This window comes from Drosophila subobscura, chromosome E (genome assembly GCF_008121235.1).
Source record: "Drosophila subobscura isolate 14011-0131.10 chromosome E, UCBerk_Dsub_1.0, whole genome shotgun sequence".
NCBI lineage: Eukaryota > Metazoa > Arthropoda > Insecta > Diptera > Drosophilidae > Drosophila > Drosophila subobscura.
In genome coordinates, this window is record NC_048531.1 from 6,204,739 (window position 1) to 6,232,626 (window position 27,888).

The 27,888-nt window shown below is 46.6% G+C and overlaps 9 protein-coding genes across 26 annotated transcripts in view; 8 read left to right on the plus strand and 1 right to left on the minus strand.

The window, feature by feature from the left end:
- Nucleotides 1-3,437, plus strand: part of LOC117890489 (ion transport peptide) — a 32,171-nt gene extending 28,734 nt beyond the window's left edge. For all 4 annotated transcript variants that reach the window (XR_004648581.1, XR_004648582.1, XR_004648580.1 and 1 more), the window contains one exon: nt 3,315-3,437. The gene's annotated coding sequence lies outside the window, so the exon portion shown is untranslated. The remainder of the gene's footprint in view (nt 1-3,314) is intronic.
- A 94-nt stretch (nt 3,438-3,531) lies between these two features.
- On the plus strand, nt 3,532-4,136 carry LOC117890492. The gene has a single exon (XM_034795382.1). The coding sequence runs from the start codon at nt 3,557-3,559 to the stop codon at nt 3,734-3,736; it is 180 nt and encodes a 59-aa protein (XP_034651273.1). The 5' UTR covers nt 3,532-3,556; the 3' UTR covers nt 3,737-4,136.
- Nucleotides 4,137-4,386: 250 nt separating this feature from the next.
- On the plus strand, nt 4,387-4,729 carry LOC117890490 (nuclear transcription factor Y subunit gamma-like). Of its 2 annotated transcripts, XM_034795380.1 has the most exons (2): nt 4,387-4,556; nt 4,587-4,729. In XM_034795380.1, the coding sequence occupies exons 1-2, from the start codon at nt 4,415-4,417 to the stop codon at nt 4,724-4,726; spliced, it is 282 nt and encodes a 93-aa protein (XP_034651271.1). In that variant the 5' UTR covers nt 4,387-4,414; the 3' UTR covers nt 4,727-4,729. The 2 variants fall into 2 exon arrangements, with proteins under 2 accessions (XP_034651271.1, XP_034651270.1); XM_034795379.1 differs by having other exon boundaries at nt 4,387-4,729.
- Nucleotides 4,730-5,675: 946 nt separating this feature from the next.
- LOC117890485 (transcription factor CP2-like) lies at nt 5,676-12,323 on the plus strand. 3 transcript variants are annotated; one of them, XM_034795370.1, is made up of 11 exons: nt 5,676-5,787; nt 5,906-6,148; nt 7,939-8,011; nt 8,077-8,499; nt 8,561-8,705; nt 8,992-9,501; nt 9,570-9,745; nt 11,162-11,369; nt 11,439-11,557; nt 11,618-11,692; nt 11,754-12,323. In XM_034795370.1, the coding sequence occupies exons 2-11, from the start codon at nt 6,025-6,027 to the stop codon at nt 12,175-12,177; spliced, it is 2,277 nt and encodes a 758-aa protein (XP_034651261.1). In that variant the 5' UTR covers nt 5,676-5,787; nt 5,906-6,024; the 3' UTR covers nt 12,178-12,323. The 3 variants fall into 3 exon arrangements, with proteins under 3 accessions (XP_034651261.1, XP_034651263.1, XP_034651262.1); XM_034795372.1 differs by having other exon boundaries at nt 5,682-5,787; nt 5,942-6,148; XM_034795371.1 differs by having other exon boundaries at nt 5,682-5,787; nt 11,442-11,557; nt 11,754-12,322.
- Nucleotides 12,324-13,112: 789 nt separating this feature from the next.
- On the plus strand, nt 13,113-14,411 carry LOC117890494. The gene is made up of 3 exons (XM_034795385.1): nt 13,113-13,222; nt 13,287-13,679; nt 13,738-14,411. Exons 1-3 carry the CDS (start codon nt 13,177-13,179, stop codon nt 14,343-14,345), a joined length of 1,047 nt encoding a protein of 348 aa, XP_034651276.1. The 5' UTR covers nt 13,113-13,176; the 3' UTR covers nt 14,346-14,411.
- A 324-nt stretch (nt 14,412-14,735) lies between these two features.
- On the plus strand, nt 14,736-16,000 carry LOC117892632 (odorant receptor 46a-like). The gene is given in 5 exon segments (XM_034798984.1): nt 14,736-15,565; nt 15,627-15,648; nt 15,651-15,714; nt 15,765-15,939; nt 15,992-16,000. Coding segments are annotated over 5 exon segments (1,086 nt in total). The 5' UTR covers nt 14,736-14,749.
- Nucleotides 16,001-16,101: 101 nt separating this feature from the next.
- Nucleotides 16,102-17,370, plus strand: LOC117892633 (odorant receptor 46a-like). The gene is given in 3 exon segments (XM_034798985.1): nt 16,102-16,380; nt 16,382-17,218; nt 17,281-17,370. Coding segments are annotated over 3 exon segments (1,170 nt in total). The 3' UTR covers nt 17,335-17,370.
- Nucleotides 17,371-17,518: 148 nt separating this feature from the next.
- LOC117890483 (zinc finger protein 62 homolog) lies at nt 17,519-21,594 on the plus strand. 2 transcript variants are annotated; one of them, XM_034795355.1, is made up of 10 exons: nt 17,524-18,447; nt 18,503-18,652; nt 18,714-18,975; nt 19,034-19,186; nt 19,250-19,393; nt 19,459-19,594; nt 19,658-20,113; nt 20,176-20,362; nt 20,421-20,653; nt 20,714-21,594. In XM_034795355.1, the coding sequence occupies exons 1-10, from the start codon at nt 17,709-17,711 to the stop codon at nt 21,287-21,289; spliced, it is 3,036 nt and encodes a 1,011-aa protein (XP_034651246.1). In that variant the 5' UTR covers nt 17,524-17,708; the 3' UTR covers nt 21,290-21,594. The 2 variants fall into 2 exon arrangements, with proteins under 2 accessions (XP_034651247.1, XP_034651246.1); XM_034795356.1 differs by lacking the exons at nt 18,503-18,652; nt 18,714-18,975; nt 19,034-19,186; nt 19,250-19,393; nt 19,459-19,594 and having other exon boundaries at nt 17,519-18,311; nt 19,691-20,113.
- Nucleotides 21,285-27,888, minus strand: part of LOC117890484 (potassium voltage-gated channel subfamily KQT member 1) — a 36,967-nt gene continuing 30,363 nt past the window's right edge. For 2 of the 11 annotated variants that reach the window (XM_034795361.1, XM_034795357.1), the window contains exons 8-19: nt 27,279-27,323; nt 25,776-25,972; nt 23,720-24,178; nt 23,060-23,130; nt 22,908-22,992; nt 22,799-22,841; nt 22,648-22,744; nt 22,238-22,588; nt 22,073-22,176; nt 21,897-22,012; nt 21,620-21,840; nt 21,285-21,562 (exon numbers count right to left, since the gene is read on the minus strand). In XM_034795361.1, coding sequence (XP_034651252.1) covers nt 21,476-21,562; nt 21,620-21,840; nt 21,897-22,012; nt 22,073-22,176; nt 22,238-22,588; nt 22,648-22,744; nt 22,799-22,841; nt 22,908-22,992; nt 23,060-23,130; nt 23,720-24,178; nt 25,776-25,972; nt 27,279-27,323 — 1,876 coding nt within the window. In that variant the 3' untranslated portion in view covers nt 21,285-21,475. Of the gene's footprint in view, nt 21,563-21,619; nt 21,841-21,896; nt 22,013-22,072; nt 22,177-22,237; nt 22,589-22,647; nt 22,745-22,798; nt 22,842-22,907; nt 22,993-23,059; nt 23,188-23,719; nt 24,179-24,557; nt 24,651-25,775; nt 25,973-27,278; nt 27,324-27,888 lie in introns of all 11 variants that reach the window. The other 9 variants (XM_034795368.1, XM_034795359.1, XM_034795362.1 and 6 more) reach the window with 9 other exon arrangements.

Here is a 27,888-nt window from a genome sequence, read left to right on the forward strand (position 1 = left end):
ACTGGGCGCCAAATTTCAAATTCTTTCAAGTCGCAAAGCTGTTAATTTTTTGATTGTCTGGAATTAGACCGCTCTTTGTATAAACTCTGTCTAATTTCCGCGCTAATTTGCAGTCTCGTAGCTCCATTCATTTCATATTACGCCTTATAAACCTTTTACTGCCGCAGGGAATTGATCAATGGCCATAAAAAGTATTTTTGTGCCAAATGCTGCTAACTTTTATAAATTAACAGCTGCGAGCTCGGCAACGCTAATTGAGGTCCGAAAACCCAAGAAGACAATAGGCTTCCTAAACTGTTCTTTTCCACAAATGAATGCTGAAAACGTGCAACAAAGTCTCCGGGATCGATCGGATCTGTTTCCATTGGGATATTGGCGTGTCATTCCATTGAAGCGAATTGCGTCTTTGACATTTGATGTGCAAAATACATTCATTTCACTTGAACCTTGTTATTGATGGCAATTAAAAATCAATTGAGAAATATTTAATTCGTATTCCCCAAGCAACAATTGAAGAGAACTAACTGTACAAAAGATAAAACGAAAGACTGATGGTGATACACTTAATATTTCGAGGTTCGGCTATTAGCGTTTCCTTTGATTCATTAACGCTTTAATTATCTGCATTAGTACATCTGGATATGGATAGAATGGATTATATTATCATGAATGAAAAACTTGAAAAGAACTTTCATTTACCGTTGGAGATCGTATGTTATGGTTCACCCTGAGAATCGTGATTGACCCACTCTAAAGAGAGCCCAACGCGCCCACACAAACAGGTGCACTCGTTCGTTCTCTCTCTCTCCCTATCTCTCTCTTGCTCTCTTTCTCTTAGGACTGCGACTAAAACCAACAGCTGTTCTTGTTGATAATCAAAGTTCTTTGTTGTTATCGGCCACCAGATAACAAATCCCATTTTTGGAAGTAACTGTAAAACCATGGCAGCAACGGAAAAAGTCGTGGAAAAAGTGCGTGTTTTTGTTGCATTCCACACTGGCAGTATCACGCACACACAGCCACACGTATACATATGTACATTCACGTACAGATAGGGGGCTTCAGGCACACATAAAGAGCGCGCCGCTGACCGTGCTTTGGAATAAAATGAGTGGAGCCCGAGAGAGCGGAAGAGAGCCGGAGAGGGCAGCGGCGGCTAGTGTTAATATTAGCTTTTGACGCTCGCTCTCCAAATCAGTACCGCCAAAGAGTACAATTTTAGCTTCCATCGGCGACACACGTTTTTCAGTTTTGTGCGGAGTGTAATAACCAATCTTGGACAGAGTCAAACCAAAATATTTAAACGTCAACGCTTCTTGTGTATTGAAAGCGGAAAAGCTCAATAAGCGGTCAGCGCCACCCACATCACACCTCCCTCCGGGACAACCTAGCGACGTTCAAGTTTTCACAGCTTGTGCGTGCGTGTTCGTATTCGCGAAATACGTCATCGACGCGCGCAGCGAAAAAGCAGCCAGCCGAAAATTAAATCGAAAGTCCAAGCGTAGCGCACACATTTGCAGAAACGAGCCTGAATTGAGTCCAATTGCAGATACAACAACGCCCAATCAACATAAATCGAGGAAAATTGCCATATAGTGTTGTCCGCTCGCATTAATTGACTTGTTATTGTATCTCCATCGTCGCCGTCGCCGTCGTCGTCGTCGTTGGCATTCACAGGGAGACGCAGCAGCAGCAAGAGGCAGCGATACAAAACGTGCAAAACAGCTGAAGAGAATCAGAAAAAAGAAAGAAGCAGCAGCAGCAGCAACAGCAACAAGTGCATCTCTCCCTCCCACACACACAAAGAAGAGCTGGGCACAGCAGCCCTTTCAATTGATTGAGTTTGTGTACGCGTACGTGTGTGTGTGTGTAAAACGTTGTTGTTGCCACAATCAATTAGAGTGATAGCAGCATCCACATACATCAATTTGCTGGGATCTCTGGACAACGCTGGTAGCTGGATGATTCCGAAAGTGCGTCTGTGTCTGTAGTTGTTCCCGTTCCGCCTCCGTAATCGCAAGTCGCACTCGCACTCACATCCATTGTCGTTGTCGTTGTCGCTGCCGTTGCCGTCTCCGTCTTCATCTCGCGTCTCCGTCTCCGTCTCCGCTGGTCGCGAGCATCAGCTCTGCTCTCGGGGGTCCAAAAGTGTATTTGTATCTGTGCCGTCGGGCCACTCGGCTTGATTGGGGCTTTGCTGATTCCGAATCTGTGTCTGTAGTTTCCCGCTAACGGCAGAAATTCTCACAACTCATTGATATTTTAACCTCGTGTCCGTGTTGGCTGCCGCTCGACCAAGGTTCTCCGCACAAAATGCCCGTCTCTTTGGGCTTTTCGAAGCCTCGCTTCGTCGGACTAAAAGTGCTCCTCTAGCGAACGCCCAGGGTCCAGACTCCTAAAGAACCTAAAGAACGTCCACAAAAAAAAGTGACGGGTCCCGCGAACCATCGAATTGGCAAACAAATTATCATTGAACTCGCAGTCGCAATCGCATTCGCCCAAGCCTTATCGCAGTAGCGTAGCCACCGAAAAAAACAACGAAATATAGAAAATCTAACCATAAATAGTGCAAATCAAGAGACGAGAAACACCGAATCGAACGAAAAGCCCGGCGCCGAACAAACAAACTCTTTTTTCGCGCTGTTAATTCGCCTAATGAAATCTGAACATTTGTGAATAATTAACGTTTCGATCGCATCGAAAACCTGTTCGCCACCAGCCACCAGACTTCGCAAAAAGCCACAGAAATTAGGCTCCAATAAAATACGACTAAGAGCTAATATATAACACCCCTCGACGCACCAACACACGCGCGGAGATAACAGCCATAGCCACAGTACCATACCCCGTGCCGTGCCTGAGCCCGGAGCCCGGACCACGAAGCCCCCGAGCGACTAAGCTCGCAGCAGAAATCCACTCGACTCGAGTCACTTCACTTTGCAGCCCCGTCGCACGGCCAGCGCTGAACAGAATACGTTCGAAACGCGCCCGGAATAGTTGTGTTCAACATTTTAGCTCCGCAACCAACCCCCAACCGATCCAGTTATCAAGCTATCATCATCGAAAACTCAGCCAAAAGTGCACTCCGCCATCGATTCGAGTTTGAAGTTGAGAAAAACAATTCCATAACTGCTGAAGAATGTCTGCCATCTGACAGTGTCCAAGACTAGAGAAGCAAATTGCAATTTTTTTCGAGGAAGAAGCCATACTCCAAAGTCAGCGTTAATTAGAATGTCGCATATCTGACAGTGACAAAAGCACAGACACTCGTCACAAATACACTGAAACCGAGTCTCTCGAGTGTAAAGCGCTAGGAAAAACGAACAAAGGCTGCTCGTAGTATCTGCCACAGGGAGTGCACTCTGCTATCAGTGAGGAAAAAGCAATTCGCGAGTAAACAACTGCTATATAATGTCAGCCATCTGACAGTGAACGAAACGATCCAGCAGCAAGTGCAAGACAAGCCCCAGTGATCCCACGTCCACGAGTGCCAGTGAGACCTGTAAAGAAATCAAATCAACTGTACCAACGCCTTCCGCAGACTTAGCAGCAATAAATGGAGAAATCTGAAATACGACTGCAGCGCATGTCAAATGTATATCAATCGCAATCGAGCTATATGTATCTGAGGAACAAGATGCTGTTAAAAATCGAAAATACCCTACTCCGAAGCCATCGTCAGCGCGAGACCACCGGAATTAAGAAACTGTACAATTCGTTTTTCGTATTGTTTTAACTTGGCTCGGTCCCCCACCCCTTCCAAGGCCCCAAGAACACACGCACAACGCAACTATTCCAATTCCACATAATTGTGAAAAAAACCATAGAAAAAGTTACAAAAAACCCAAAAAACAAACAAACAAAAAAAAAGAAGGAGCATAGAAATAAATAGTGAATAATAAGTAATTAACTATAACGATATTATTTGGTTGTTAGTCGAACTCACGCGCAGTGCAACAAATTGTTGAAAACGTTCAAATCCACAATCCGAAATTTGAAATTCGAAATCCGAAATCTGAAAATCTGAAATCCTGAGTGCTGTGCGCATAACGGTGTTAGTGTCATAGAGAACATTTTGAACAAAGATGCAAAATGTTAACCTAAGCAAATCCAAACCTAATTAAGGCATCTCAATATAACAAGACCCTACCCACACACACAAATATTATTTCTACTTCGAATATTACTATTGTTACTATTACTTTTCGTTGCTTGAGCAAAATTGCTGGCGCCGCCCAAGGATACCACCGCTAGCGATATCGGTGGATCGATCGACGTGTTAACCAGAAATCAGTGTATCTATCGCGCCCCCTCGGTTATTTTTTGAGTGCGTGTGTGACCTTCAAAATCAACAACAAAAAAAGGGAAACGCAAGGAACAAGAAAATAACAAAGATCCAACGCCCATCTACCGAATGGCGCTTTCGTTTCTATCGCAAAACTCCGGTCTGTTGGATTTACAAAGCATATTCGATCCACAATATTCAGAACTGCAGCAAGAACATTCGAACCACCATCAACACAACAACAACAACAACAACAACAACAACCATCACCATCATCACCACCACCAAAGCAACCAACAACATCAGCCACACGAGGAGCTACAACTTCAGCTACCACAGCGCATAGCGACACCCACCAATACCAAATTCGATTTGAACATCTTCAACGAATTCGATCAAATGGAATTCAACAACACCAACAACTTGAATCGCAGTCAATAGCAACAACATTAACAGCAACAACAGCAACAAGCAAGAACTTAAATCAGGTAAGTTTTCCATCAATCCCTGGAAATTCCTAAGGGAGAAACTCATTAGATGAAATCTATAGAACGATCACTTGCAATGAAAGAAAACCATAATTCAAATGAATTTGTAGGAACTAGCAGATAGGCCCACACATGTTAATAACTACTTTAATTAAGCAAATACAAATAAGTAGACATATTTATACAATTGTTTGTATCTGGACAAGTGTTTGCGACTGCCAATGGAATGATTCCTCCCAGCTACCACTAGCACTGCCTTGAATATACAAATATATGCATAGTACATATGTAGTTCAATTGCTAATTATACTATACAGCAAAGACAATGTATCATAAAACAAAATTGTGGCAGACTGATAGGGAGAGAGGAAGAGAGGGGGAAAGCCAGCGCTTAATAAATAGTTGCAATGTTACGTCAACAGTCGGAGCTACTTATTCGTATTTGTTTTTATTTGGTTATTATTTTCTTCTTTCGAATTACACCTTTTGTGGGGGTATCTTGAGATCTTTGTTCTGGAATTGTTTACTCACATGTCGGGCATGTCGATCTTATCTTTGTGGAGCATAATTAAATGGAAGCGACAAGAAATTGATTTGTGTTTTTCCCCTACTCTCACTTGAGAGAGAGCAAAGAGGAGAGAGATTATACGCGGCCTTATCAGCAAGGTTTCGGACCTAAATACATGCTTATACATATGTATTACATATACAAGTACATTTATAGTACTTGAGCTGGACTCTAGAGATAATGCTGTGAGGGCATAGCCTCGCTGGCGGCTAGACGGGCTTTGTTTCTGTTCGTGATTGTAATTCGGAATCTGTTTCTATATTTTCGAGCTACAAGTTGGCGCAGGCTTAGATCACTGAAATTTGAATGTTTCTGCTTCTGCTTGGTTTTCCAGATCGAGAACCGCCACTTTATTAGCGGCTACCATCATCAGCATATTGGAACGGATTATGAGCAAGTGATCAACTTTGTTGACTCGCCGCCAAACTCTGAGGAATCGTGGACAGGTAAGGTTACAGCTCGCTCACCATTAAGTCAGTCCGTCAATCAGTCAGCCAGCTCTAATCATCTCCATCCTCATCATCATCATCATCATCATCGTCGCATCAACTCTGTGGCATCTAGAGATATCGCTAATCGAAGAACTTACGGTTATCGTAGACGGGCAGTCGAAGGATTCGCCGGGACCGCAGATAATCGACGTTCAGACCATCTATCTAAACAGCGGCACCCGCAAAAGACGAATGGATTGGGACTCACTGGACATTGGCCAGACCGAGAACTCCCCCACAGCATCCCAGAGCGGCGAGCTGCCCACCAAAGTGGCACCCCAGGAAAAGGATAAGCACAAGCGCGAGAAGCACTCTGGTAAGGCCAAAACCCAATATCCCCCAGCATTGGCCAGACCCAAACTCATTTGCATAAGTAAATAAGTTTATTGACTGACCCACAATCAATGAAAGCGATCGAGAATGAAAGAAATTTCGTGTCTGGAGTTGGTTTCGGTATTGAGACCTGTTCGAGACACTCTTCCTGGCCAGAAACTCGTTCTTCACTCCACTCCAATCCACGTTCCCCCCTGATGTAGGCTCGTGTGTTGTAGTGAATTGGGAATAATTAAGAAACCGGTTTGTGCCCCCTTTGATGAGGCATATGGAGGGATAGAGGGATAGATAGATCGATAGATGGATACAGCCTATAATTAAGTTGATCATTCGGAAAGACAAACGTGAGTGCATGAGCTTGTGTCCCTGCCTCCGGATGTGCTAAGTGCTGTACAAGCAGAGAAATATCACTGCTAATTAGTCTGTATCTATCTACCTATCTAACAGTTGTGCCTGTGCGAGTGTAGATATGAGATGGCTTCGTGACTTTGCAATTAATTCAAACTCCATCGTGGGGTTGAGGCTGAAATGTTTGAAGTGGTTAAGTTTACGACAAATGGAGTTGCACCCTCAAAGTCTGGCTTTAAATAGTTTCATAAACTGATTAGCATCGCTGCTGTATGGGCAGCTGGATATCCACTAATGAAATTAACAGAGCAGCGACTGTGATTAACTTAGCACCTCCCCTAACATCATGGTCTCCAACTGACGTTCATCAATAGCGCACTTTAATAATAGAATGCCACAAAGTTTTGGGTACTTTTCCGAAGAGTAAACCAGGCCCCCAACTCATAGCCAAAGAGAGTGAGGGAAATGGAGAATGGCTAAGCTTTAAAGATCGGCCAGAGAGATTGTTTCAAACACAAAATCACGCAAGGTCCCAACTACTAGCCGCTGAACTAATTATTCCATGGCGGGTGACTGAGGCATGACACTGGCACACTGATATACTTCCACATGGAGGCATACGTATACATATTTACGTACTTCTGCGTGTGTGTGTGTGTGTCACCATATAATTTTGACTCAAATCTAAAGCTCTGCCGCTTTTTCCCCCCTTTCGATGGCTTATCAAGCGACACTTGCCGCAGATAAGACCTAAATGTGTGTTCGCCTTTTCGTTTTGTATAAACCAAACACACAACTTGGTGGATTGTCAGAACTTATGTTTAAAACCGTACACCATAAAGTACTGTACTGCATATTGAATCAGAGACGAACCCTGCCGCAGACTTTGTTTATGTAATTTCAATCATTTTCCTTTTAGCAGCAACCAAAATGATAGGCGATGGTCGATGGTCTTGCCAGCTACTTTTCCTACGCCTAATCAAGCAATTAACTGTGACACTATCTAGAGTCTAGACAAAAACAACCCAAATTTGTGTGTGCGTCAGTCGATGGCTGGCTCTTTGAATTAAATCAATTCGATTGGAGCCCCCGACTAGAGGGTTCGCTTTGCTTCGGTATCTGCGCAGAGATTAAATCAATCAACGAAGCATTTTAGTTATTGTGTGATCACTGGGAGGATATTTGAAAAGTGTGATGTTTGGAGCGATAAATCCCACTGCTCAAATCTATATAGATACGGAAGGAACTGGCTAAAAAAGCGGTCGAATATCTGCACTAAATTAAGCAAACAGCTTGACGTCAGTCTTGCATCGATAAGAGCGCGAGTTCTTGGGTTTGAATCGCCAGCGTGTCTCACATATGAGAGAGTTGAATCAAAATGGCTTTTAAGTGAAATTAAGTTTAATTTATCTTCGATTTTGACAGGCCGCAGCAGCTGGAGCGATGAGATTGGCTTCGATCTGAATGCCGAGTTCAACAGCAGCTCGTACCTGAACAAGTAAGATTTTCCCGTTTGACCTCGTTTAAGATCGTAAGATCGGAGCTAATTCTTTCCTCTACGAGCAGTGAAAACTTTCTGTCGTTCTCCCCCACGCTGACCGCCCTGAAGCAGGAGCCCCAGACGGAGCAGATCAAGCCGAATCCAAAGCTCTCGCTGGACAGCAGCAGCAGCAACAGCAATGCCGCCGCAGGCAATGTCTCTGCCAACGTGGCGATTGCCAAGGTGGATGAGGCACAGAACTCACCGCAGCTGGGCCAGGAGACAGCCGCTGCCAATGGCAAACATGACCTGAGCGCCGGACTACTCTGTGGCTGTGGCTCGCCCCAGGGCTCGCCAGTGGCTGCCAGCGATTACGAGCTGGGCGGACAGCCAGACAAGGGCAAGATCAATCCGCAGCAGCAGCAGCAGCAGCAACTGAGCGTGCTCGATCCATCCAAGATAGAGCTTGGATCCGCCAACGGAGCGACACACGCCGAGGATCACAAGTGAGTCTCCATCGAGCGGGTCTCTGATTACGCTGAGCTTTGATGATCCTCCTCCATGCAGGTTTCAATACATTTTGGCTGCTGCCACATCGATTGCCACCAAGAACAATGAGGAGACCCTCACGTATCTGAACCAGGGCCAGAGCTACGAGATCAAGCTGAAGAAGATCGGAGACCTGTCCCTCTACAGGGATAAGATTTTGAAGGTGAGTTCAAGGCTGTGCCCCAGGCCCAGCTGCCGCATAACCATGCCCCAAGCCACCGCCAATTGGCATGTGATTCAGTGAACGATTTGACTTGTGGCTGTCTGGCGTCAATTGGTTTTAATAAGCGCCAATTAAGATGCCGAAGAACTTGAGAGAGAGATAGACCCACGAGGACTGTGCATGCGTGTGATCAGGCGATGGATACAAGAGTTTTACATACATTTTACATACATATGTACATATATCTAATGTAGAGTGACTTCATCTGTTGCAAATTCACTTGCAGAGCGTGATCAAGATATGCTTCCATGAGCGGCGCCTCCAGTTCATGGAGCGCGAGCAGATGCAACAATGGCAGCAATCCCGACCCGGCGAGCGCATCATTGAGGTGGATGTACCGCTCTCGTATGGCCTGTGCCACGTCTCGCAGCCCCTGAGCTCCAACTCGCTCAACACGGTCGAGATATTCTGGGATCCACTCAAGGAGGTCGGCGTCTACATCAAGGTCAATTGCATTTCAACCGAATTTACACCCAAGAAGCACGGCGGGGAGAAAGGTGTACCATTTCGACTCCAGATCGAAACCTACATAGAAAGCAACAACAACAGCAACAGTAACAGCAACACGAACGGAACAAACAACAACAATAGCAGTGGCAACGGTAACGGCGGCTCGACTGCCCCAGCCTCGCCGGAGCGTACACCCAATGGGAGCAGCAACAGCAACTGCAGCGTCGGAGGTTTATCCATTGCCAGCGTGAAGCACGCCGTCCACGCTGCTGCCTGCCAGATCAAGGTGAGTGCGGGGAGCAGGCCTACATCGAGAGAGAGATTCACTCTATGTACTTGTCCATTTCTTTGCAGGTGTTCAAGCTAAAGGGCGCCGATCGCAAGCACAAGCAGGATCGCGAGAAGATCCAGAAGCGTCCGCAGTCGGAGCAGGATAAGTTCCAGCCCAGCTACGAGTGCACCATCATGAATGACATCTCGCTGGATCTGGTCATGCCCGCCACCACCACGGGCTGCTACAGCCCCGAGTAGTGAGTGTAGCCCCCACAGACTGTACCAATTGACGTAGTCGCTCACAGTTGACGCAATCTCTCAATTGAGCGTGCAAATTGTCTCGAGTGTATTTTTTTATGTGACAGCCACGGCTGCGGCTTTGATTTACGATCTCCTTGCACTGCAGGCACAGATCCAAGTCCAGATCCCCCAGCTATTTGCATAACATCCAGTCACTATGATCATGTGTCTGTAATATTCCGTATTACATACTCGTGCACGTGTCAACGTGGACCCCTTCTCTAGCTACTTATCTGCCCCTTACAGTGCGTTGCGAGAGCTTTAAGCTGGAACTGACACCCCTTGTGGGTATCCCAACTAAAGCTCAGAAACATTTCACACTAGAACATTGTGGTTATAGATTCAATCAGCCATCGAATGGGTTCAGTATTTGGGTTAATTTAATGGCCACTCAAATCTATTTAAATGCCAAATTAGATGTCTGCCATTTGTTCGAATTCAATACACTTTCGTGTGCAATGAGCTTTCATTTCAATCTCTAAACTTATAGCTGTGAAACGCACTGTTGAATGGAATTTTCCCGCACCAAATGAGAGCGAGAGAGAATAAATCCCAGAGATCAATCGAATTGAGAGCGTGCAAATAAGTGCGAAGAGAGCGGTTGAGCGACAGAGAGAACGGTGGAGCGTGAGAGTGCTGCTGAAGAGAACGAGTTGAAGGATCATGGCAAGGTGCTGGCCCGCCAAGAGCACATTCGAAGAGCGTTTGGTGTGGGGCCGCCCCTGCTCCAAGTTATTTATAGTTTAAAGTTGCTTTTAACCGGTTTTCGGCTTTGTTTCTTTTTCTGCTGAATGATTTTGTTTGTACGCCACCACACAGACATCCACACAGATAATATTTTGCCTTTGAGTTTCGAATCGCACCCCACCCCCAAGCGATACCTGTGCTGAAGATCCAGACAAAAATGAGCATTCCATAATCCAGCTACATGTAGATTCCATCAGGTAGGGGGCGGAGGGCAGGCAAATAACTTGAAAGTCTAGGAAATTTCCCACTTGACTGAACTGCGGGTTAGATGTGGTTTTACATGCAAATCCAAACAAGTTTTCTTATTCAATCAGGGATCGCATATCCAGTATGGGGTGTATCCGGGGGGTTTGGCTGTATCTGTTTGTAAACAAAGAGAAATCGAACAGTTTCGTGGAAGAGAAAACCTGATTCCCAGGGAGAGCGAGTGCGACGATAGCTGGACGGGCCTGGGGCAGAGTGGCGGCATTCGTGAACATGCACTGGCCCCAGAAGGATCGTCGCTCCTGTCACTGCAAGATACAGAGCCCCAGCCCGGCATTATCCAGAATTTGTAGGACCAAACTCTAGGCTGTAGAACACAGTGGGCACCCAAACTAATCGCTCCGCCTGTCTCTCTCCCGCAGTATGAAGCTTTGGCCAAATTCGCCCGTGCATATACCCAAGTACGATGGGATGCTACCGTTCGCATCAAGTGCAGCATCGCCGGCGACCAGCGGCAGCAGCCCCATAGCCATCAACTCGGTGACGTCAACCAATTCGCCCAATCTCAAGCTGATGGACGCCACCAATATGGTCTCGCCGCAGCATGTGCCCGCCGAAATGGATGACTTTGTATGTATTTTAAAAGTATTTTTGTACACTGCTAGACAGTTAACAAATTCCCACTTCAAATTATGATAGCAGAATCAGAACATAATGCCGGAGTCGACGCCGTCACAAGTGACGCAGTGGCTGACCAACCATCGCCTCACGGCCTATCTATCGACGTTCGCCCACTTCTCGGGTGCTGATATCATGCGGTTTGTGCTTCCCCATACAATACGTTTCGAAACTGTAGCTCATATTCTGTCGTTTTTTAGCATGTCCAAGGAGGATCTTATACAAATCTGCGGCCTGGCCGACGGCATACGCATGTTCAACATATTGCGAGCCAAGTGAGTGAGATACCCAAAGGGAGATGGAAAATCAATTCTAATATTCAATTCTTCATTGCAGGACCATCACGCCCAGACTCACGCTGTATGCCAGCATGGATGGCTGCAGCTACAATGCCATCTACTTGCTGTCGAACACGGCCAAGGAGCTGCAGCAGAAGCTGTTCAAGATGCCCGGCTTCTACGAGTTCATGGCCAAGGCGAGTGCCCAGGAGAACGGGGGAGCTGCTGCCGTTGCGGCCGCCGCCGCTGCTGCTGCACTGTACAACAACTGGAGCATGCACTCGAAGTACTCGGGCAGCGGCTCGAACATCTTCAACGATGCCAACAAGAGCTGCGTGTACATCTCTGGGCCGTCGGGCATACTCGTTAGCGTCACCGACGAGGTGCTCAACAACGAGATCAAAGACGGCAGCCTCTACGCCTTGGATGTGCAGGGCGGCAAGGTGATCTTGAAGCTGATCAACAAGCAGGACAACAATTGAATGAATACCACCCTAGAAACCAAGTATAGCTTATAGCATTTACACGCACAAGCAGTTCGGATATCGTTTTCTATATAAGATTCAATGTCTATGAGTATGAGATTTCGCGCAGCAATTTTGAACAAGCCCCTCGGCCCATACCCCCCGGCAGCCACCTCCCCCCGGTTCGCAAGCGGAACCTTTTGTTAAAGAATTAGTGCAAAATATGTTTTAGCCACCGTTATTTTCACTCTTGTTTTAAGTTTGTTTACATTTACGCATGTCTTACATTATACCACCTATGAGTACGAGAACGAGTGCGAGAACGGGAACGAGTACGAGTGTGCACACTAACGAGTACTCCACCGAATGCGCTTGCATTTCGATTCGCTATATTTTGTCTACTTTTTAGTTCATTGCCACGCCAGCTATCCCTTACACCTACAATATAAAATAACACTCGTTTGTAGAACTCAATCTATGTGCACCATTTGAAGTAGAAAGAAAAAACAAACCACAAAAACAAAAACAAAAAAAAAACGCCACCTCTAAATTTAATAATTATAAATAACATCTTGAAGTACAGTACCACGAATACAAGAATTGAGCAATTGTTTCGAAGCAGAGTTCAACTAGCAACCAAAACAACAACTTTTGTATGTGATAGAAGCAATAAAGTGTTATCCACAAGTGGACTGTCAAAAAAAACTACAATCTGTTTGAATTTACTCTAAAGATGGAGGAGAGGGGCAGCAATTATGAACAGAGTAAAATTCTGTATAAGCAATTCTTGCCGTTTTGGTTCTCATAAGTCAGAGTTTTAGAACTTTTTTGGTTCTCATCAGTCAGTGAGCGGAACTAGTATCGAATTGGTTTATCGTTTTCTTCGTCTCACCTTTGATTTGTTTCGGGGATTTCCCCAAAAATAAGAATGTATATCGACAGTGTTCATCATGTTCATATAGTATACAAATTTGGAGTATAATTTACAAAATTTAAAGCTCACCAAAGTCCAATCAGATGGATGGTTCCCAGGTACTACTGCTGCTCCTACTCTGCGCCATGGGCAAGTACATATCTCCCTTTGAATTAATGAAAATGTGTGCGAGAGTTGATCTGTTCGAGAGCAGGTCATGGGGTGCACAGTGATTGTCGGATTAAGCAGTATATGGTGGAGGGTACAAATCGCATATTTACCTATCGCGATGCCAGCGGAGCCCTTCAATTGCAGCGAACAGAAACCGTTCCCGCTGGTGTGTCCCTTTGGATGTACTGCAGTGCCGCGGACAGGGTGGAGACCCAGTGCCAGGACAATGGACAGTTCACTGTCGCTTTGCCCATGATATGCAACGATCCGATGCGGCCAACGGTGACGCGGATCAGGGACTCGGAGTGCGCTGGGACCATGTATGCTGTGGGCTACACGATCGAGGGACAGCTGTTGGAGCTGTATAGGACGTGCTTTGATGCCGGCAATGCGCGGGTTTTATACTCGCAGAGCGATGTCTACTACAAGACCTTCTGTGAGTGTTCCCTCTGCGCCCGATGCTCTCACCCATTTGACAATTGACTGCTTGCCAGTTCCTAAGCGGCCTTTTGTGGATTTTTTGACCGACGAGCTGTTCAGTCCCTCTGAGGCGGCTGCCTACTACAAATCCAACATCTACCACGCCTTCAATAACATCTACGGGGATGGACAGACCTACTTGAGTAGAGCTCTCGATCTGGTGATCAATCGTGGGCATCTGGTGGCGTGCGCGGACTTCCTTTTTCTGGACCAAATGGGCAGCACCTTCCGCTACCTGAATGTTGTGCCGCAGTTCAAGTCAATCAACGATGGGAACTGGGAGAAGATCGAACGTTGGGTGCGCGGCATAGTACCCCAATCGGCTCCGTTTCGGGTGAAGACCGGTGGCATCGGCATACTCATGCTGGCAGACGGCAGAGGTGTGTTCAGGCAGGCCTTCCTGGCCGGCTCCAAGATTCCGGTGCCCGAGTGGACCTACAAGGTGGTGCGAGAAGTCAGTGGCAGGCGGCTCTACGTGTTCCTCACCTACAACTGCACCTTCCAGCGTGAATGGCCGCAGGTCCCAGATATTTGCAAGCCCGTCAGCTGCCCCTTAAACCTGCCAAACACACCCCGCGATGGCTTCACCTACTGCTGCGATCCAACGCACTTTCCCCTCTAATCATAGACCATACATATTTCATTACCCTGGGTATTTGGGCAGGCCCTTACGGAATTATCTTCTACGCAATAATCGTCGATTGAATAATTTAATATTTTGCATTTATTTAATAAACACTGCACGAAAATTCTGGGTACCTTTCGTCTATGCGAATGGAAAGGGAATGGAAATTTGGTTGTACAGCAAGCAGAATTATGGTTTAAAAGGATTTTAGGGCTAAGCTGCAGATGGGATAGAATACTTTTCAGATCGGCAAACTACATTAAACTCTTTCCCTATTTAGTAGCTTCGTGTAATTATTTCTTAGCCTGTCCTAATGACATTTTAAACGCTGCCGGAGTGCCCATAAAAGCGCACAGACTGCCCCGAGTGTCCATAAGTTGCCACAGAATCGTTATTCGAGAATGAACAAGCGGGCGGAGATCTTCTACAAGGGGCAGACGTTTATTTTCAACATTTACTCGCTGATGCCGCAAGAGCAGCGCTGGAAGAGAATCCTCAATGAGCTCAACTACTTACACGTGATGGGCTTCTGGGTGCTGCTGTTCGATCTGCTGCTGGTGCTGCACGTGGTGGCCAATCTGAACAACATGTTTGAGATTGTGAGGGCCATCTTTGTGCTGGCAACCAGCGCTGGGCATACCACCAAGCTGATATCCATCAAGCTGAATAATGTGGCGCTCCAGCAGCTGTTCGAACGCCTGGACGATGGGGATTTCCGTGCCGTGGGTGCGGAGGAGTTGGCTATATTTGCGGCCGCCTGCGAGACGACTCGCAAGGCGCGAGATTACTATGCGGCGCTGTCATTTTTAGCTCTGGCCATGATGCTGATCCCACAGTTTGTGCTCGACTGGTCGCAGCTGCCGCTGGCCACCTACAATCCGTTCGTCGATAGTCCGGGCTCGGCCGGATACTGGCTGCTGTACTGCTACCAGTGCCTGGCGCTCTCCACCTCGTGCCTCACCAACATTGGCTTCGACTCCCTGTGCTGCTCCCTCTTCATATTCGTCAAATGCCAGCTGGACATCCTGGCTCTGCGCCTGCAGCGTTTGGGCAACGCTAGCACCAGCATCGATGTGCAGCTGAGGCAATGCATTCGCTACCACATGGCGATCGTGGACTTGGCCGATAACATCGAGCGGCTGCTCTGCCAGCCGATATCGATGCAAATATTCTGCTCGGTGCTGGTGCTGACAGCAAACTTCTATGCCATAGCCATGGTGAGTGATTCGATTGAGTGTCCCACAGCTGAGTGTCCCATCCCGTGTGTACTCCCGCCAGTTGTCCGATGAGAAGTTGGCGCTGTCAAGTTTGTCAGCTATCAGGCCTGCATGCTGATTCAGATTTTTATGCTCTGCTACTTTGCGGGGTGAGTGATTGACTGATTGATTGCTTGGAGCTGACTTTATTCCCCTGCAGCGAGATCACCCACTGCAGTGTCGGGCTGCCCCATCGGCTGTACGACACCAATTGGATGGACTGGAATCGCTCCGACCGCCGCAACGTTTTGCTCTTCATGCAGCGTCTCCACTACGAACTGAGGATAAGAACCATCAATCCCAGTCGCGCCTTTGACCTGGCTCTCTTCGGCTCGGTACGTTTTCCTCGTTTTCCTCACTGTACGTTTAGCGAATTTCCATAATTAGCCTCATTAGCGTTGGGGGCTGGGGCTGGCTCTGTGCCTGTGGATAGCTATAAAAGCTACGCAACGCATGACACGTAAGTTAAATCAATCGCAAAGTGGCAAACGGTCAGCATGAATCAGCATCAGAGGGTCACGGCGCACTTCTACAAGCATCAGGTGTGGTACTTGCAGTTATTGGGCATCTGGGCCCTGCCCAGCTCGGCCACAGAGCAGCAGCGTCGCTGGCATCTGCTACGATTTTGTGTGATCTTTGTCATACTCAGCGGCATGTTGCTGCTGTTCGCCATGGAGCTGGTTAGCAGCATTTCCAATCTGCGGGCAATACTCAGAGTGTTCTTCATGTTTGCCACGGAAATGTCCTGCATGACCAAATTGATGCACCTGAAGCTGAAAAGGTCGCAAGCTGGCCGGCCTGGTCAGCATGATGGAATCCTCGCGTTTTGCAACCAAAAGTGAACAGGAGCAAAAACTCATGGAGGCGGGCAGGGTGTCGGTGGTTAACTTGCGGAATCTGTACGGCGTGTCGTCCATAGTGACTGCCACCTTGATTCTCGTTGTTCCCTGCTTTGCGGGTTACACGGAGCTGCCGCTGTCCATGTACGAGCTGTGCAGCATTGAGGGTCGCGCCTGCTACTGGGTGTTGTTCCTCACTCATGCCATCTCGCTGCTGCCCACGTGCTGCCTGAACATAGCCTTCGACTCGGTGGCGTTCAGTCTGCTCACGTATCTGCGTGTCCAGGTGCAGATGCTCGTGCTGCGACTGCAGAAGTTGGGACCGGCTGACGGTCCGCTGGATAATCAGCGCATTAACAGGGAGCTGCGCGAGTGCAGCGCCTACTACAACAACATTGTGCGGCTCAAGGACCTCGTGGAGATGTTCATCAGAGTGCCTGGCTCCGTGCAGCTGATGTGCTCGATTCTGGTGTTGGTGTCCAACCTGTACGACATGTCCACCATCTCGATTGCCAATGGCGAGGCCATCTACATGACCAAGACGTGCATCTATCAGCTGGTCATGCTCTTGCAGATCTTCATCATCTGCTACCCCTCCAACGAGGTCACAATCCACAGCTCACGCCTTAGCCACAGCGTCTACATGTCCCAATGGACCACCTGGGACAAGAGAAATCGTCAAATTATTCTGCTGATGATGCAGCGGCTGGACTCACCGCTTTGCTTGCGCACACTTAATCCCACATTCACTTTCAGTCTGGAGGCGTTTGGTTCTGTAGGGAAAACCTAAAACCTGGACATTCTGTCTGTAACTAATGGATTTTCTTTCTTTTGCAGATTGTGAACTGTTCCTACAGCTATTTCGCACTGCTGAAGAGAGTTAACAGTTAGATTTGGATTGTTTAAATTGATATAATTAGAAATGCTTTTTAAATATTACTGGACAAAAACAGCTAGACATCAATCGTCCCTGCAGCAAAATGGTCACACTCGTGGCTGGCTTCAAAAATACCAGAAAAGTATATTTTATCGACTATCTGTAACTATCGATAGCGCAAATCACGCAATTATTGTTGTTGTCTCATTTAATAAAAATTACTATTACACGCAAAGAACATTAATATTTCGAACAAACTAAGTGCTAAAACTTACTGGCTATCCATATAAACTAGTTGTGCGTGTAATTAATTATCGCGCTTGTTGCATCGCACCGCAATTCGTATTGTATCGGCCAGCTAGCATCATTGCTGACGGACAAAGTTAAGATGTCGGAACACGCAAAAGCAAGCGCCAGCGTTCCTAGCTGCCTGCATTGTAGCGCATACGGTTCGAAATTGAAATTCCAGGAGATATTCGATGAATTTGGCCTGGAACTGGGACTCCAGCAGCTGCTGGCGAAGCACTTCGACTTGGTGGTGAAGCCCAACGAAAAGCAGCAACAGATCCTTTGCGCGGAGTGTGTCAATGTTCTTATCCGGTTATTTGACATTGACGAGGTACAGCAACAGCAAGATGCCGCGATTGCCAAGCGAAAGAACGCTGCTTCTCCTGAAGCAAAGAGTGCAGTCAAGACGCCACCAAAACCGGCAAAGCAAACAACGCCGCCCAAGCCGCAAGTTAAAGTGGAAAAGCCGCCTGTGCCGGCGGTCCAATTGCGTGAGCCCAGCCGACGTATAATCAAAAATTCCGCAGCAGTCGTAGTGGATAAGGTCGTGGTACCAGCCAGAACTATCGTACAGGTTTCTCCGCCCATTACAAGAGCAAAGCGTGCTCCGAAGGACGCCGACCAGGAGCAGATTAGTGCCCTCATTCTCAATATTCTAAACGAGGATGAGCCGGGCGAGGAAGAAGATGATGATGCCGATAACGTGGCGTCCGTCTCACCCCAAAGATCGGCAGCAAGCACAAGTCAAACAACAATTGATGTGCCAGAGGAGGAAACGGTGGCCGAGACAGTGACTGAAGACGATCTAGATGGAGTGCACATAATATACGAGCATGACGGTGTGTATTATACTTTTATCTCGTGTTATTTTGCTATAAAGTTGTCCTCTTATAGATATTTCATTGGAAGAGGAGGTAAATACCAAGCCAGATATCCGTGAATGCATACTGAAAGTGCAGAAAAGGGATAGCCAGAGCGAGGCTGAGAACGAGGAGAGCGAGATCAGCAATATTGTTGTCTTTAACTTTGTGGACATCAAAGAAAGTATGTGGACTCGTAGCTGTAGCTATTGCTGCTAATTGCTCTTATTTTATTGCCATTACAGAGGATGATATTGAGGATCTATACGAGTACTTGGGCACGGTGGTGAGGACCAGCTTCCATAAGCTAACCTTTGACTGGAGCACAGTCTGCAAGCTGTGCACATTCAAGTCCGCTACGTTCGAGACCCTGCTGGAGCACATGCAGAAGGTGCACAAGTCCCGGACGGATGTGTTTCAGTGCCCCATCGAAGGCTGCAGCATGGAGCTTACGGGAAACAAACTGCTGGCCATGCATTTGGTGGTTCTACACGCACCAGTGGCTGAGTAAGAAGCGTCTTTATATGCGATATCGTTGTAATAACTTATGGTGCTCCTCTTTTAGTATTGCCATTTACGGCAGCTGCCCGGAGTGCAAGATGACATTTTCCAATATTTTGCAGTACAACAAACACTCGTGCGCTCATGTCATCAAGAAGAGACGTGGCGTTCGCTTGTATTGCGAAATGTGCGCCTTGGAGTTTCCCTCCTGGAAGCGGTAATCAGATATTTATAAGAAATTCCACTGAAATGTTAATTTGGATGTTCCTTTTCCTTGCAGTTTTAATTTTCACAATCAATTCCATTTGGAGAGGCACCGACCGCGTGCTTGCTTTGTCTGTGGCTATGAGAACACCAACATTGACGAACTCTTTCAGCATTTGCACTATTCCCATGAGCCAGAGGGCACACTCTTCTGTGATCTGTTAGTAGCTTTAACATTCTGCAGCATCTCTCTATACAGTTCTGATGCTTCCTCTCCGCTTTCAGCTGCGATCGCACGTTCCGGGATGCTGCCGTCTTTGCTGAGCATCGCTCATCGCATGCGAATGTGAGCAACACCACCTACTGCTGCTGCGAGTGCATGGCCACCTTCGAGACTCGTGGCAAACTGAATGGCCATGTGGTACAGTATTTCCCTTGAGATATTCTAGTAATTACAACACAACTAATCGTTGATACTTTGCAGAGATTAATGCACTCCAACGTCATCAGCTGCGAGCTCTGCTCCCGCGAATTTGCCTCCGAGGTCACCTACAATGTGCACATGAAATCCCATTTGATAATCGAACGTGATCTTCACATCTGCGTCAGTTGTGGCCAACTGAGTGAGAGTGAGGAGAAAATGAACGAGCATCTGGCAGTCGAGGATTCGGCCTGCTATGGCGCAGAGAGTTGCGTGGAACTGCTTCGCGATGCGTATGTCTGTGAGTACTGCACGACGTACTTTAAGCAAAAGTCCGATCTGCAGGCGCATCGCGAGTCCGGGGTGCACGACAATGGTGTGTTTTGGTGTCAGCCTTGCGACAAGGAATTCCCCGACATGAAGTTGTATCGCCATCATCTGCGCAACTTCCAGGCACTGCGCACAGATGTGGCACATCGCAAGATGGACATTTGCACCTTCTTCATGTGCGATCAGAAGGTGATGTCTTGACTTGGCTGTACAATCGAAACATTTGCTAGAATCTAAATCTTATCTTACAGGGTTGCTCGGCGGCATATGCCAACTGGAACTCTTTGTACACGCACAAGCGACGCACTCACGATGCGCCTGAGAAGCAGCAGGAGAAATCGGCCAAGCCGTTGCAGGAATGGCAATGCCAATTCTGCCTGAAGTTATGCCGCTCCAAGATGTCCTTATCCGTGCATGTCGCCCGTAGCCATAATAATGGTGAGTAGACAACTTGCCACCACCTATTTCCGACTATCTTAACGAGGTTTCTGGCTAGACAACGTGGTCTGTTCGCTGTGCAACGCGTCGTACAAGAGCAAGGAGGCGCTGGAGAACCATCATGCCTACTGGCACGAGCCCATCGAGTGTCCGCAGTGCTTCAAGATAGTCAAGAACCGTCGCAACTACGACACCCACGTGAATGTGGTGCACTCCAACAAGAAGCGCTACACTTGCAGTGTGTGCGAGAAGGGTTTCTACCACAAGAGCGAGATGGAGGCTCACAAGAGGGTCTGTACTCTAGCAAAAACTTTAATCTCGATCACTAACTGATGGATACCATTTCTGCAGCTTCATTCACAGTCGTACAGCTGCGATCAGTGCAGCTTCACCACCAGGAACAAGAAGTCACTGTCTGTTCACACGCTGGGCCAGCACTTTAAGCGTTTCGCCTTCGACTGCAAGATGTGCGACAAGCACTTTGGTCGACGCCAGGGACTGACCAATCACATACAGCGTGTGCACGCCTCCAAGCATGTGTGCCGCAACTACATTGATGACGGCTGCGCGCGTTCCTTTAACACCAGTTTGCAGCTGAAGATGCATTTGCGCAAGGTGCACAACTCCACTTTGGTGTCTGACGATGTGCTCGAAGAAGAGGCGTATGCCAGCGCCAGAGCCCCGCCAGCGAAGAGGCGTCGCCTTGGATTGGGGCAAGATACCACAGACGACACTGCGGATGATTTGGATAGAATAAAAGACGATGATTACCGACCAGAGGAAGACGAGGAGGATGTGGAGGAGGAGGAGCAGGAGGAAGAATGTGAGCTGGAGTTTACCGTGGACGAGGCAGAGGCGGAGCATAAACCGAAACCAAACACTGGCTCGCTCACAGTCCGGCATGGAAGAAAAAATCGTTCAAATTAGTTAAGTTTTCTTGCTAAAGCAGATTTGATTTAATTGAATTTGATTTCCGTTCATTTCGCTAACCATAGTTTGAACACAGAGATGTCAGAAAATGACATAAATATGTATTCCGTACAGTACATAATACAATTCTAATGATACTATAGCTAATCTCTCGTACATTTAGGCTAACTTCAATGCAATTAACTAGCCAGAATCTGGCGGAAGCAAATTTGATTTATTAAGCGTTGTAGTTTGGTCATTTAACTGTTGAAGATTGTGTGCGGAGCTTACCTACAAATAAATTAGTTACGAACAAAATGCAATAGAGATTGCAGAAGTAAGACTCACTGGGCTAATTGGTGTAATAACAATGGCGGTGCGCGTGGCACAGTGCAGCAGGGCCGTGTCCTCAGTGGACTCATCACAGTCACCGTCGCCATCGGCATCCACATCGACATCCACGTCGGCCCCAATGTCGCTATCGATCTCCCACGATGGGAAATGTTCCATTTCGCCTTCACAGTTTAGATCTTCCTCCTCAAAGTCCTCATACTCGTCGATAAGTATAACTATGGGTGGAGCAAGGGATTTAGTTTAATATTTATTAGTTAATTGATTGATTTACTTGAACTATCTGGCGGCGTTGCCTTTGCAGCGCATTCCAGGGATTGTGCACCCTCATCTGGTATGCTGATGCGCTGCTCCTGCTTGCTATATGGCTCCGATGTGGATCTATGCAGGCTGTAAAACATTCACATTGACTATGGCTCGTATTTTTGTTCATTTGCTTGCGGGACCCACCTTAACGTAACACGTTTCTTGGTCCTATTATCTAAATCAGTCATAAAAACATCATTGTGCTGCTGCTTCTCAGACCCCAGCTGATATGAGTTAAGCACGGAAGACTGCAAACAATGCACACAAATCAGTAATCAATTGGGGGCGAACAGTTGGACAGGTTCTAACCTTGGTATTGGTCGAAGTATGCTGCGTGTGAGGCGGCAAGGGGGTTTGCGTTGCGATCGCATCCGTGGTCGTTGTTGTTGTCTGCGTGGAGGTGAGCGCTCGCAGCTCCGTGCCATCCGTGGATGTGGCCGAAGTGGCGGTCGTCGTGTGCTCGGGATGCACACTCAGTGCCGCGGTGCGCTTCCACACATCGATCATGGACAGATTGTGAGCGTGGTGCAGGGGATTGTGGCTAGGGCTAATGGAATGTATTTTGCTGGGCTTTGCTGGCAGAGGCAGGGCCAAGAATCTATCACGATCCTCCATATAGGCTTTGATCAGCACGTCCAGCTTCTCTTCAATGTCAGCGACCTGTCAAACCAAGCGGTAAATGCACATTAAAACTATTTGGATGGATGCTCGCCACTCACCTGTCGCTCGACTTTAACCACACGGGAGGCTAAACTTATTTTCGATGCATAAACATCCTTGGCCTTGGAGCCTTGTTTGCCCAGGATTTGATCCAAACTGTGGATGGAAAGTATAAATATTTGCAGTGGTGTGAACATTGGGTAGACTCACCGCAAATGCAGCATCTTGACGCGACCCAACAAGTCAACGTGCCCTGAAAGGAACGAAGAGATTTATGAACTTTAATGGAGTGGAGCAGGGGAATGCTTTTGTGGCTCACCCGCTGCATATTGCTCCATGACATCCTTGACATCGTACGGCTTCAAGGCCTCCTTGAACTTACGCCGTGCCACAAAGTACTTGAGCTGCAATAACGCAAAAGGGAAGCCTCAGCTATCTGATGTCTGTTTATGGGATGCCCCACCCACTCACCTTGCGTATGAAACGAATTGCCGTCTTGTGTCTGTTGGTTAGCTGCGTGCAGCGCGGCTCATCATCCTCATCTGCGGGCAATTTGTGAATCAGAGAGATTGACTTGTGCGTTAGGTTTTGGTTGCTAGCTTCGCTTGTTGTTGGTTTTTGGTTTTTGGTTTTTTTGTTTTGGTTAATTTTTTGGATACATGTAAGCAAGTCAACGTCAACCCAAATATACAACAACACATACAAAAAAGGTACCGTTACACACACATATAGAACAATTAGTAAATACAATTACGATATTGATAAAGATAATGTTAATGTTCATATTAGATATTTACGTATGATTAATGTCAACAAGAGATAGAGAGAAAGAAAGATCGATAGATGGATAGACAGACAGATAGATAGATAGATAGATGGATAGATAGATAGACAGATAGATAGAGAGAGAGCTTAGTTATTAGTTAGTTAGTTGGCTGGAAATATGCTCCAGCTCAGTTCTGATTCAAGCGTTGTGGTGTCGTGTGTCGTTTTGGGGTTTGAGGATGTGTGGGACTAGGACTAACTAAGACTACAAATCAAGTGGGTAGGGGGGGGTGGGACGGCATGCATCCCTAGCATATCAGCATAGCAGCATAGCAGTGGCGATAGTTAGACTTGCTTCGCACGCACTTGCCACACCAAAGGACCCATCAGCAGCGGCAGCCGATCCGTGCGAGAATCCTGTCTCTAGGAACTGCGAGGCGGCCGCAAAGAATCGACCCGTTCGACCACTGCCCGAGCTGGGACTCGGACTGGCACTGCGCCGCTGGTTGGACACGGGCAGCGGCAACGTGTTGCTCCTCTGGCAATTGTCCGCTTTGGCCGCATCCTCTGGGCCCGCCTCCAAGTCGGGTGTGTTTGCGGGCGCCACTCTGGGATTGCGCAGCGAAAACGATGAGCCGAACAAGCTGCCATGCAGAAGGCCAAACAGCACCACGGGAATCGTTAGATTTCTAGATGCCACCTGGGCAGACGCAGGCGCTGAAGCAGACGCAGAACCCTCCTCAACCGTGGATGCCTGATGGGGGAACTGGGCCAGGGAGCCAGCACTGGAGCTGTGCTGGCAGTTGGCCAGCTGTCTGGGCTGGGCTAAGTGAGTTAGAGAGCGGAATTAGTTGCTGTCGAGCCCACAGTCCAAGGGGTTAGTCGAGCCACAGTTAGTCTGGGGATTGATTCGTGGAGTCCGGCTCTGTGGGGGGTGTCGCAGGTGTCGCGGGTGTCGCGGGAGTGTTATGTAACCAACCAACAAACAACATCAATTATAAATTTCAATCAGTCTTATCTCTGGGATGCAAGTCACAACATTGACACAACCACAACACTCAATATATCAATATAATAAAATGTGAGATAAAAAAAAAAAAAAAAAGGATTTTGTTTAAGTTTTTGGGTTTTTTTTTTTTTGTTTTTTTTTTTTCTTGACATTCGTATTGCAGGACCTGGGGGAGGAGGACCTTTGTAGACTTACCGTCTGAATTTTTAACATTTTTTAAGCATGTGGTCTCAGCCACTGAATCTTCGCTGAAACTTGGATTCAAGGATTTGCCATTCTGTACTACCTCTGCAAAATTTCAAATCAAACGTTAAACTTTCATTCCGCACACTAGATCTCGGTGGCTGTAATTTGTTTTTTGAAGGTGGAGTACGTGGAGTTTGTGTCATTGTCAATTTGGATTCAAAAATAGAGACACGCTACGCACACGCTACATCGGGGGCGGGGGGGGACCTCGACTACGACACATACATAAATAAATCATAATTTGGGGGTTTGGTCACAAGTGGGCAAAAATCGACACTCACTACACTTTTCCTCTGTTTCCTTCTGTTTTTTAAATCAATTGTTTGTTGGTAAACTTAATTTTATTTTGTTTTATGAGCTCATGAAATTGCATTTGGTCTAGCCTTAAGTTTGATTTTAATCTCCTCATATTGACTGTACCTAAACCTAGTCTTAACCACTAACCAAATAGTATAGTGTCTTAACTCATTTTATTTGTAGTATTTGGTATTTTATTTAGTATTTTTTATATTGTTTAGTATTTAAAACTAAACAGCTTAAGGTATTCCCTAACAAAGAAAAGTCTTCCCTGAATATATGTTTTATAGAACTGTCTGTTACCATTTATTACTTGTTTTATGACCACTTCTTGAATTGAATTCGATTGCGGAACAATTGCATGCATGACGGAGATAAAACAAATAAAAAAAAACAAACAAAAATTGGGGGTAAATATCCATCGAAACGAGTAATGTGCATTCCATCTTTCAGTTGAGGTAACCAAATAAATATATCCCAGATTTCTCGACTACTCTTATGTGTGTTGAGGGGGCTGTGCCTTGTCTTTCGGAGGGGGTTGGGTTGGGGGAAAGGGAATAATCCTTCATTTTGATATTGTTTGCTTGGCAAAAGTCGAGTTGGAAAGAACAACATGACATGCTGTATGGGGGGAGTACAGAGCGTTTTATAGTTTTTAAGGAGAACTTTTCCTAACAATTCAACCATCGATCGATCGGGCTTATAGCCATAAAACGCACTGTACTATACCCTTAACCTTTTAAGCTTGGGGTGTGTGTTCTGTGTGAGTGTGTGTGGCTTGTGTGTGCAAACAGAAATTGTTGTAATGGAATCTCGAAATGGGAAACATAAACAGAGGAGTAGTCCGAAATCGTTCGTCCTGCAACTTACCCAAGTTCTCCACGGATGCATTTATATCCCGAATGGTGCGTGTGTACCGCGTGGAGGCACGGGATGAGCCAGGGGGCTTGGACATGCTGCTGCCATCAGCGCCGCCCGCATTCTGGATGGTCTGGCTCTTGTGACGCCTAATTGTCGGCAGGCGGGCCACGAAGGATGTGTTGTGCTTAAAGCTGGAGGACGCCCGTCTGTATCGAAGGAGAACGATTGTTGATTGTCGAAGAACAGAGGAATTGTTTTAGTCAGCACTCGGATATTATGGCAGATATCAAAAGAAGTTGTAGTCGAGGACACAAGAGTAAATAGAGAGGAGGTTAACTGCCAAACGGGCTGTAAGATACGAGTGAGATAGGATCGTGTGGTGTGGTACAGGTAAGGTGTGGTAGGTGTAGTAGCTGTGTGTTTTTGTGGCTGTGCAACAGACATTGGAGAGGTGACAAAACAGGTGACAAGAGGGTGCACAGGTGGGTGGCATTTGTGGGTGTGGCTGGGGGTGCTACGGCAATAACATTGAGGATTAATTCAAACACAAAATTTACAATTACAAATTACAAAATGATGTGCGGCAAAGTCGGTGCAATGCCGACGATGGCGATACGTTCCCGGTACTCAGCGGAAGGAATAGAACGGAAATTATCCACAGAATTGTATACTGATCACTATGATATCTGGGTGAAGATTATAATGATCTATTCATACATTAAGCAGACTGACAAATTTGTATCTAAAATCTCCAACTATATTTTATCTTCATCTGCGAGTGCCGGGAATGTGTTTGCATTGGCTGAGGCTTCGGGGTAGGGTCTGGACTTAAATAAGTGGGTGACTGGTTGGAATTTCTGCAGTAAATGGGTTCACAAAAAGAGAGACAGAGAGAGGAGAGTAGAGTAGAGAGAGAGAGAGAGAGTAAATCGAATAAAAAGCATACGGCTGGCTTGGCTCATTTGGCATCATTGAACTCACATGTTAATTATAGTTTTACGCACACACCACACATTTATTATTGCATTTTTATGGAGTATTTTTTTGGTTTGTTGTTTTTGGTGTGTTTTTGGTGGGAATGACCGCGCGGGCGCATGGGGGGCAGCAGAAAACACAGAATGAGAATCAATTCGTATCACATTGATTAATTGTTTTTGGTCTTTTGGGGCAATAATTTCAATAAAATTTAGCATAGAATTCTTCTATTAAATGCAGCGGCAGTCGGAAGAGATGTATGAGTATAACAAGAGCGAGAGCGAGAGCGAGAGACAGAGAGAGCGACAGAGAGACAGAGAGAGAGAGATGGGTGCTGGATGGCATTAAAGCTGCGAATTAGAACTCAATTCGATTGAAATGGTGGGATAAGAGCCATGTCTACTACGTATGTGAGTGCTGAGGAGGAGGACCCGATGGTCCCCCCGCCCCGTTAACAGAATGAATTTGGCATGTGGCTGACTTCGAGTCTTTGCTTTAAGTTGTTTGCTTTTTGTTGATATGATTATCAAGTTTTACCTATATTCGGTTATGTTTTTTAATAATCGCTCCCAGTTTTCAGAACTGAAAATGTTTACAAAAATTATATTATCGATGGGAACAAAATAAATTATATATGTAAGAACTTAAGTGGTTAATCGGTTTGGCGAGCAGATAGGCACAAAAACACATACAAAGAGAGAGAGTGTGTTAGAGAGAGGGGGAGAGAGAGAGAGAGAGATGGTGACAGTCGAGTGGGCGTTGATCGGGGAGCACACAAGATACAGTTACGCTATATGTAGGTTCTACCCATGCTGGGTGTTTTCTAGTTGGTTCTTGGTGGTTTTTCTTGCGTTTCGCTTTTGTACAGTTGTTTGGGTAACAGTTATTTTCGGTGTCTAAATCGCTTTCACGAGCTGCTGATGATCAAGGTGAATTTACGAACAAGTTGAAGTTGTCCGCTGTGGGGATAACTTATTCACCACGCTCAGCGTGGACCAGCTCCAGAAAGGGATGGAGATAGAGAGTCCGCTGTGGTGAAGACTTCACCTTGTAGGTAAATGCACCTTGGCGGGGCTCGTTCTCTGATTGTTCAATTTTTAAGCGGCAGCAGCAGCTCATGAAACAACTTTTGTATATTGTTAAATGC

Coding starts and splice junctions, on each gene's coding strand:
- LOC117890490 (XM_034795379.1), top strand. CDS start 4,415: ATGGCGCTTTCGTTTCTATCGCAAAACTCCGGTCTGTTGGATTTACAA.
- LOC117890483 (XM_034795355.1), top strand. CDS start 17,709: ATGTCGGAACACGCAAAAGCAAGCGCCAGCGTTCCTAGCTGCCTGCAT. Junction 20,363..20,420: donor CGCCCGTAGCCATAATAATG/GTGAGTAGACAA, acceptor GTTTCTGGCTAG/ACAACGTGGTCTGTTCGCTG. Junction 20,654..20,713: donor AGATGGAGGCTCACAAGAGG/GTCTGTACTCTA, acceptor CCATTTCTGCAG/CTTCATTCACAGTCGTACAG.
- LOC117890485 (XM_034795370.1), top strand. CDS start 6,025: ATGGATTGGGACTCACTGGACATTGGCCAGACCGAGAACTCCCCCACA. Junction 8,012..8,076: donor AGCAGCTCGTACCTGAACAA/GTAAGATTTTCC, acceptor TTCCTCTACGAG/CAGTGAAAACTTTCTGTCGT. Junction 11,370..11,438: donor CCGCCGAAATGGATGACTTT/GTATGTATTTTA, acceptor AAATTATGATAG/CAGAATCAGAACATAATGCC.
- LOC117890494 (XM_034795385.1), top strand. CDS start 13,177: ATGGATGGTTCCCAGGTACTACTGCTGCTCCTACTCTGCGCCATGG. Junction 13,223..13,286: donor GCTCCTACTCTGCGCCATGG/GCAAGTACATAT, acceptor GTTCGAGAGCAG/GTCATGGGGTGCACAGTGAT. Junction 13,680..13,737: donor TGTCTACTACAAGACCTTCT/GTGAGTGTTCCC, acceptor ACTGCTTGCCAG/TTCCTAAGCGGCCTTTTGTG.
- LOC117890492 (XM_034795382.1), top strand. CDS start 3,557: ATGGAGAAATCTGAAATACGACTGCAGCGCATGTCAAATGTATATCAA.